The sequence below is a fragment of the Symsagittifera roscoffensis genome, chromosome 4, assembly GCF_963678635.1.
Source record: "Symsagittifera roscoffensis chromosome 4, txSymRosc1.1, whole genome shotgun sequence".
Classification (NCBI taxonomy): Eukaryota; Metazoa; Xenacoelomorpha; order Acoela; family Convolutidae; genus Symsagittifera; species Symsagittifera roscoffensis.
In genome coordinates this window covers 31,412,250-31,422,001 of record NC_087065.1, presented here as the reverse complement: position 1 = coordinate 31,422,001, position 9,752 = coordinate 31,412,250, and the positions used below count along the sequence as shown (strand labels likewise).

General features: G+C 35.4%; 1 protein-coding gene across 1 annotated transcript in view; it reads left to right on the top strand.

Annotated features, from left to right (window-relative positions):
• The first annotated feature begins 5,268 nt into the window (after positions 1-5,268).
• The window catches only part of LOC134844844 (transmembrane protein 170A-like), a 77,539-nt gene continuing 73,055 nt past the window's right edge, over positions 5,269-9,752 (top strand). The window contains exon 1 of the mRNA XM_063861661.1: positions 5,269-5,453. Coding sequence (XP_063717731.1) covers positions 5,269-5,453 — 185 coding nt within the window. The remainder of the gene's footprint in view (positions 5,454-9,752) is intronic.

The following is a 9,752-nucleotide window of genomic DNA, read 5'->3' as shown; positions in this document are numbered from 1 at the left end:
GTCGATTGATCTTGTGCTAGGACATAAGGACCTAGAAAATTTCAGTTCAGCGCTAATTTGGGTTTGGTCAAACCCATAGCAACAATGGATTCTAGTGATATAGAACTCGACGAGCGGAATGACATTTATGCAAACTCCGGCATGAAACCAGTTATTAGCTTGTGATTACAAGATGACAAGTTTTTTGAAATGGCCGAACAAATGCAAGCAATTTTGCAGACTTTTGCATCTTATGGAAGCGGTTGCAATTTTTAACACGTAATTCAAATTTTTGTTAAACTTGCAAAGTTTTCTCCAATCCGTGGATTATCTTATTTTGACTAACCTATTCGGTTTCGAGAATCCCAGAATTTGATAAACATTAGAAAGCACGACGATCATAATTGCTTCAAACTTTGCTTTACGGCTGCTTTTGTTCTGAATCATGGTATTGACCTACTTCTGATTGATCAACAAAAAGCGAACCCAGCAGCTGCGCGAACACAACCTTCTACTTACACTGCCGAAATAGCACACAAAGCCCAAGGTATCTTCGATTTGCCCATGCTTTTCGTATCAATTGGAAACTTTGAACAACTGAACGATGTGCGGGTAAATGTGTTCCAGTACCAAAAGGGAGACTTGTTGCTTATGTATAAATCAAAATAACCGTACAATGATGCAACACTGAATTTGAGATATTTGACATGGACCAATTTCCCTTGTATGATTCTACAAAGCATCACTATGTACTTCTAACTGATTTGCTTAAATTTATCTTTGAAATCAAAGAATATAAGCATCGCCCATTCACGCACTTATGTAGAAACTGTATAACTCCAGATGTAGAAACTGGAGTGATGGAACTCATGAGCAACACATCTTGTCTTGTATGAACCATGAACCTACCCTAGCAGTCCTGCCTTCATCAGAAAAAGGTACCAACCGATACCTTCAAAAACCTTCAGGCCTTGTGGTTTGTACAACTTGTAATTTACTTCGACTTTGAAATTTTTATACAAATTGTACATACTTGCCCTGATAATCCTGCGCGATCATTAACCCCAGTTGTTCAAAAACATGAAGCTTGTGGGAACTCATTGGCTGTAATTGACCACGGAAACTCACAGCCTTGCTTCTTTGACTATAACAGCTCTGCTCAATGCATGAAAAAACTTCTCAACCAGTTGCATCAATTAGCGAGAGAGATCGATTATCAAAAGCGATAATTTCCTCATTTCATTGGAATTCAAGAATTGTTGATCAAAGAAAACAAATCAACAGGTTGGATTTGCTGTATACATTTTACCAATAAGCATGAAAAATGTCTTGACCATTGTCATTTTTCTGGAAAGTTTCAGGGATGGGCACATGAAAAATGCATTCTAGCAAGACGAAGTGTGAATTTTACCCCAGTCATTGGACATAACATCCAGATCTATGATCTTCACCAAATTTGTCTAGCATTGCATGATTACGAGACAACCAGTACAATGAGTGTTATACCCAGCACCTACGAAAAACATAAATCGTTAAGCATTGGAGTCCTAATTAAAACTATAAAAATGAAGAACGGAACTGATCAAAAAGTTTTCGAGTACCTCAGATTCATTGACTCATGCAATTTTTCAATTTCTTCCTTGCAAAAATTAGTGGATAAAATACCAGTGCAAAAATTGTCGGTTTTTAACGAGTATTTTGCAAACGATACAGAGAGCAACGATGTCTGATACGACAAAAAGGTTTCTACCCTAATTCGTACATGGCTTATAGATAACAATTTGCAGAAAAAGAACTGCCTCACTTGCAACATTGGTCCGATGTTTTGAATGGAGTAAAAATTGCAGTTTCAGTAGCGGATCTGGAACATGCAAGAAAAGTTTTTAGAGAGTTCGAATGTCAGAACTTCGAGGATTATCACAAGTTGTATCTCAAGTGTGATACACTCCTTCTTGCTTGCGTCTTTGAAACGTTTCGAAAAATTAGTCACCAAACTTATGGCTTGGAATGCGCGCACCATTTTAGTGCTTTCAACTGAGCTGGAGACGCCTTCAAACGTATCTGCAAAGACTCGAATGTTCAATTCATCTCAGATCGCAGGCATCTCGAAATGTTCGTAAAAATGATGCGAGGTGGCACTGCATCTGTGTTCCATAGTCGCTCTTTCAAAGCAAACAACTAAGAATGCCCCGACTTCAACCCAGATCAATATGGCACCTATGGGTGAATGATCGATGGGAGTAAGCTTAATGGCGGCGTTTAGCAAACGGAAAATTACCGGTGCGTAACTGTGAGTTGGAAGAGCATATAGAGGACGCAGTAATGCTGAACCAAATCCTTAAAACGTCTGACGACTCTCCGATTCAATTTATATTAGTAATGCATTTAAATTCATAGAAGTTGATCTCGAGTATCAAGAAGAGGTAAATGTCAGTTATCAAGATTACCCTTTAGCTCATACCAAAACAAAACAGTACCCCCGGATTGGTTGAGTCCCTAACAAACAAATTTAATGGGGCAGATGAGAAATCAAGAAACTGCCAGACGTCCAAGTTGTAAGACCAAGAAGTTACTGCAGACTTTGAAGTCGAACTATACATTTAATTACAAACTTTTGCAATTGTAGGGATCTGGTTGGGATTAAACTTTTGCAATTGTAGGTTTATCTGGTTGGGATTAAAAGTTAAAAAAAAGTGAACCGTGTGCTGAAGTTTGAACAAGAAGCATGGTTAGAACCATATACCACTCTGAACCCGAATAAAAGCCAACAAGTTAGAAACAAGATTGAGGAGGATTTGTAAAAACTTTTAAACAACTGTGCTTATGGGAAAACATGCAAGTCAAAGCGCATGCTGATGCTCGTTTGCATAATTAGAGAGTATCAAGTCGCCTTACGAGAAATTAGTGCATTGCAGTTCAAAACCTACAAAATTCTTGGAGAAAACTTGGCAGCGTTCACTTCGAATCCAACGCACATTTACTGGGATGTGCCAACAATTGTGGGATCTAGTGTTCTTGTATAAAATTTCACATGTATAATTTTCATTATGATATAATGAATACAAATTTTAGATGTCAACTTCTCTATTGTGATACGGATAGTTTCCTGTACGAAATCAAAAGTAAAAATTTATATCGCGAAATTTCCGAAAACAAGAAACATTTTAATGACCTTTGAAATTACCCGAAGAAACAACCTCTCTACGATCCAAAAAACAATATGGTTGCTTCAAAATTCGAGGACCAGGGGACATAATAACTGATTTTATATCCCTCAATCCCAAGCTTTATTCCGTTTTGTCCAGAGGTAATCATTTTTATCTGCCTCAATTTTTATTTTTATTTTTACTTTTTGTTATATTTTCTGAAAAAAAAATTTTTCTTTTGGCAGATTTTTTTTTGGTCTGGGAAAACTGATTTTCATTTTTAAAAAAAAAAAAAATTTTGAGCGAGAATTTCGTAACTTTTTTTTTTTTTGGGCTGGGAAAACTTAACTGGATTTAAAAAAAAATTTGAGCAGGTATTTTTTTTTAACTTTTTTGGGCGGGGAAAAACCTTTTCAAGAAAATAAAGGTTTTAATTTGGTCGGTGAAAACTTATTTCAAAGAAATTTTTTTTTGAGAGGGGATTTCTTTTAAGAAAAAAAAACATTTTTGGGCGGGAAGTTTTTTTTTCAAAAAAAAACTTTCTTAAGGACGAAACTTTTTTGTGATAAACGATTTTGATTTTTTGGAATTTTTTTTTAATGACTGATTTTTGAGGTCACTGTTGACCTTCAGGTCACCTTTTGTTGCACTGGACATCAAGCTGATGTCAAGAAGCCACAAAAAAAAAACAAAGATTCCAATTTTTTTTTCACCACTCATTAGTGATCATCGTTTTTACATGGTGACCATTGTTTGTTAGATAACACATGGTGACCATTATAATTTTTACCTAATGATCATCCATGTATTGGAACCCACCCCTATCGTTGAGTACTATATGCATACTACTTCAAGGATCCTATAAATAAATCAAAATCCTTCATTATGTTTCAATAAAAGTTGAAACTACGTTTTTGAGCTGTGCAGTTTTTAACTGTGCATTATTTAGCATTTCTTTACTTCAAAATAGTTCCGTTTAAGTCTTGAAACTTTTCAAGAAAGGTACGTGAACATATTGAAAACTTCTGGTTTGTTTTTGAATTATAATGGTTCTTTATTTCAAAAATAGTCAATTATAATGGATTATCTCGGCGAAAAAAATCAATTTCGAAGCCAAAAAAATGGTTTGAAATTGATTATAATCAAATTAATGGATTTTTTTTCAAAAGCAATCGATAATAGTAGCAATATAAACGATTCTAATGGATTATTTTTGTCTCGGGAATCCATTATAATCCATTAGATTCTTTTGGCGCTCGTTGCGGGCACACTGTTTTTCGATTTGGTTACAAGGGTTACCGGACATAAGGCCGATGGAACTTCGAGCCGATTCATAAAGCTAGGAATATACAGACACAAAATTGTGCGCCTATCTAGTGCACAGTTTAGCCTAATGTTTAAATTTCGACCTGAAGTGCTTTCGGCTGGCAGTCCCGTTGTCCTAGACCCGGTCACAAAATTTCTTGATGCAAAATACAGCTGTTGCTTATCTACTCCTACTGTTTTAAGCGTGCAAAAGAGAATTGATGTATGCAAACAAGAACACTAGAAAATCACTACTGTGCTTTTTCCTTTCTCGTTCTCTTTGCACTCTTTCATTTTTTTTGCAATCACCTTTCAGAAAATCTCCATGACACAAAAAAACTCCTTCACGTTTCGTTAGGAACTTATGTTTTTTTGTTGCTATCAATTTGCGTTGTAATCGCCCAATTTGAGACTCAGAGGAGCCAAAACTGAAAAGCGGTCTAATTTGGTTAGTCAAGTTTTTTCACCTATTTTGAAGCAAGGTTTGAGCGGTTTGTGTGTTTTTTTAAACAATTGCGCTCAAAATCTTTCTTCATAATGAGCAGTTTGAGCGTATTAAATAAAACCGCTCAAAAAGCTCGCAAGATTTGAACAGTTTTTGAACGGTTCATCTAGAAAAACCGCGCAAGACTTGAACGGTTTTGTGCGGTTTTTCTACAAAAACCGCTCAAACCGCTCAAAACTTGCTCAAAAACTGCTCAAACCGTTCAAATCTTGAACGATTTTTGAGCACGAACTCGACCCGTGTGACCACCAACAAACAATAAAAGACCGAAGAACTGGAGAGAAGAGTGTGTTTAGTGTGCGTGTCTCTTTTTGATCTTCTCAGTTGATGAGAATGGCCAGTGTGTGGGACATGACTGCATTAGAAGACCTTCTGGGTCTGGATGATTTTGAGCCCCTGCATGGGTTCGCCTGGATCTTTTGGTTGATCTGGAAGTGGAACTTGCTCAGCTCTCTTTTCCTGTTTGTGTTCGCTGCACTTATAGCTACATGCACTCTCAGAAGACACAGATATGCAAGGTTTTTTTATTCCCAAAATTTTTTACCTCTCACACTCCCTCTCTCTTTCTCAAAATCTGTTTTTACCGGACTAAATACGCTGCATGCGATGACATGGTTCCTTTATCAAAAGTAAGTCTCTCATATTGTTCAGCTCGTAATCCCTGTGCTTTATCATATAAACATAAAGCGATTAAGAGCTTCAATTGACGAAGAAAAAATATGTTTATACCCAATTACATAGCCCGGGAAAAACTTAGGGTTCCTGCTTGATACCTAATGTTGGGGCAATTCTGGGTTTCCTCTCCATAGTTATCTCGGAAGCTCTTTTTGAAAAAAAAAATTGGTAAAAAATATATTTGTATTCAACAATTCTCATCAAAAAAATATATATTGTTTGGAATATATACTGGAGAAAGAAAGTGACGCAACCAAACAGTTTGGGTTTTTTTGTTTTTCTCCAAAGGAAAACAAAAAAATTTTCCAATATGTCAGTGAAAAAAAAAACAAGTTTGACCATAACTGAAACTGTTTGATCACAAAGAGTTTGTAAAAAGTAATTTTTTAACCATTGAAAACCTGATTCAAATAACAGAAGTGTGAAACTTTCGAACCAGATTCTTCGAGTACATATTATAAGTACCCACTCGTAGAATCTGGTTCGAAAATTTTACTTTTCTGTTATCTGAATCAGGTTTTCATTGGCTAGAAAATTTTCAATGACCAAAAATGTTTGTTCGGATTTGATAATTTGTTGGTATAAGGTGAGTTTTTGTGCACAGTATTACAAAAAATTGAAGCTTACAGCTCCTAATCAAACGTCAAAAAGGTATTTTTTTAGAAGCGAAAAAAATGTTTTGAGTTTCATTTCACCTTTTTGTTCTAGAAAAGGTTTTTTTCTGGGACAAAAAATTGCTTTCATCAGAATTAAATTAATAGCTTCTACCCTACAGAAACTTGAAAAACATATTGCTTTCGAATTTTTTTTTGTTCTTTAGTTAACTACTTGTGTTTAACTATTTTCGTCGAAATAGGTTCCATTCATTGTTAAATTTAGAACTTAAACAACAGAAATAATTTTGGAATTTTACAGCCTTATTTCAGGCGCTTCTAATCCTTAAATACTTTTCACGTTTATTACTAACGATTTTCAATCAATAAACGATTAACAAAGCTATCTGGTACAATAAAAACTGGGAAACCGAAAAAAAAGAACTAAAGGTTAAGCACTATACCGACACCTGAAAAAAAAAGTTTTTGAAATGTAATTTTCCTCAAAAAAGCGTTTCATCTTGTTTAATTGTCCTAGGACGAAGTTCTCTGTATTCATCAAATGAAATTTGTTTTTGACAATGAGTGCAGCTTCCAATCCATACTACAAAGTCTGATAACTATTTCAAAAAATTTTCAAAATTTAGCAAATTTTTACTTTCATTAAATTTTTTACGATTTTTTTATGCATGGCTCTCTGCCTAGCGGATAACTTCTTACCCAAAATACAATTCACATTTTTGACAATTTCTTGAATTAGGTTGTTATGCGTTCTTTTCTAAAGACTTACAAAAACAATTAGAAAAATTCATATATATATGTAACGCTTTTGCTTAGTAGGCTTCTGGTTTTTGTGTTATATCTTTTATGCTGTCACTTTTTTTTCTTGAACCAATTACTTCTTAAAAACCATTTAGTTTTATTTTCATTTGTTTCTATTTCAATTTTGTCATTTGACGCATTTGCCAAAACATTTGTCATTAGACGCATTTGTTCTTGGTAGTTGTTTTCTAACTAAAATTGTTCTCAACCTGTAATGAATACCCGAAAAACCTCTGCATGTTTTTGTTTTCATTTTTTGTTACATGTTCAAAGAAAGAAAGATTACTATCAATATCAACTACTGATTAGCAAAACACTTGTTCCTCTTCGTTGGTTTTTTTTTCAATTCTACATTCGAATTTACGCTGCTCTCTTTAAACAGTGCCATTGTGTTTGTTTGAATTTTAATTGAATTCAGCTTTTTTTTGTAACCAACAAGCTGTTATGTCCAAAAATTTTTTCAATTCTCATTGGTTCATTTATTGTTGTAAGCTGTTGTTTTCAAGAGAGTGTCGTCTGTATGTAAAAAAAACTTTCACATCTCCTTCCTGATCTTTATCATTGAAATAGATGATGAAGAGAAGCAGGCCTAAGAAAGATCCCTGTGGGACCCCATATTTCAGCATAACAACATAGGGATCAAAAGAGGAAAAAAAGTTTTTTTTTGTGTCACGTAAAAACTTCAGCGCTATGTACATCATTCTTGATTCAGTATGATAATGTCACCTCATCAAGGCTACTTCAAGGCAAACCTCTGAGCAGGGCGAACTTATGATTATCTCGACGGGTGTGGTTTATCAGAAAAAAAAACTTGAAAACGTTTTTAGGCAGCAGGCAAACTTGGTAAAAAATTTAAAGGCTTAGTAAAAAAATTGTCATAAGTTGATTTTTTGTGGGGCGCGCTGTTCTTCAAAATTAGTATATTTTGGCGCCTAGGCGCCTTTTAAAATTTTGAGGTTGGTCGGCCGAAAATGAAAGCACCAAATAAACACCAAAGGGGATCGAATTTTGGATAAACAGCGAAGGGTGTTATATGCCAGTTTGACAATTTGAGTTATGTTTTATGTGGTTAACTCATAGAGTAATTTCGGATAGGGTACACCGTCTGCTCGTCACGCTATCTTATTTTCGGCCGGATAGATTCGTGCAACTTCTTAGTCTAATACCGATCCTAATCTTACTCTTATACTTTCTAGTCTCAGGGTGTTTAACTAGTCTCTGCTAGGCTCAATAGATCTAGGGTATACTGGTTTGTTGCGGCTGCTGAAGTTCTCTTGGAGAGGCAACTAATTTCTAAGTTAAATTCAAATCTCTCTGGTGCTGAAATTACAAGTAATTTCAGCACTTACAAATAAGTGGGTTGTTAGTGAGATGGATCATGATTGGTTAATATTAAATACTTTACAGTGGTAAAATATCTAATTTATCCAATCATAAAATATAGTTTAGGTCAGGTTCCACCCATCCGGGTTTTACAGAGTTTTTTAGAATTATCTTTCTGCAATTCAAAGGATGGATGATGGACGTTGGTATTTGGCAAACATCGTACTCTTGTCCGGTTTCTCTTGTTACAGAAGTTCCAGGACGCTGGAGTTATGGACATCAATCGTTGTGTCTTCTTGTGACAACGACGGTGTTTCCCAAGGAAATCAATCTGATTTCAGAATGGTTTACTTGACGGGTTTTTCTGTTTTATGTAGAGAACTTCTTTTGTGTTCGACCTCGTCTGGGAATGGCGTGGAGATTGTTCGTGGAGAAGATGCATTGTAACTCGGATCTGTACGTATACTTGAGCATCGAGGTGGTCATTGGTCTAGTTCAATGAAGTCCTTTTCTGCGAAGTCAAGTCGTACTCTAAATCCTTTGAGTTGTGAGTGTGGACGGCATATTAGTTGTGGTTGGCCATTCTTTTTCGAGTGTAGTGGGGTCATTTTGTCTTTGGATGTTCGTCTTTGTTGTTGTATGCTGATCTATATACTGCAACGTATAATTTACATTTTATAAAATTTTTATTAGTTCAGTGTTTTAATTATGATTTTGGTTAGTTGTTTTCACAAAAGCATTTTGTTTTAGTTCGGTTATTTTGAAGAGTTACTCACCCTTGAGTACCTCTTATTCAAAATAGAAGTGTGGTCACAAAGCGTGGATGTAGCGCGGTGGGTTAGGCCGGCTATAGAGCATGCTCAGGACGTCCTCTCTGGTGGGTTAGGCCAGGAGTGGGAGTATGATTTCGTGCGGTTTCTGTGAGAGGTCCTGTTATGTGATAACGTTTTATGTTGGGTTTATGGTGGTCTTTCTTATGTTCCGTTGGTTCTGTCCTTTTTTCAAAAATCAATTTGTTTTTGTTATTGTGGGTTTGTCTTTCGACTTTTTTGTGTTTTATTATTTCTTTCTTAGACTTTATAATAGTCTTCAAAAGAATAAATTATCCAGTTTTAAACTGGGTTAATCCGGTTTGGGTACCGTTGGTTTTCTTTTCTTAGTCATGCTGTTATTTTGTGATTTGTGGTGTTTAGTAAGCTGCGTTGGTTAGTTTGGTTTAGTATATAATTCCTTTCCAACCGGGTTAAAGGAAAGTTTGAAACTTCTTATCGTGTGTTAGAGTTGTTGAGTGTGAAAACTCGAAACTGAAGTTCATTATTTAAACAATTCTTCGTGGGCGAGCTGTGCGAGTTTGGATAGAATTCTTGTGCGAGTGAATGAAAATATCAAAAGGTTAGTACTGCA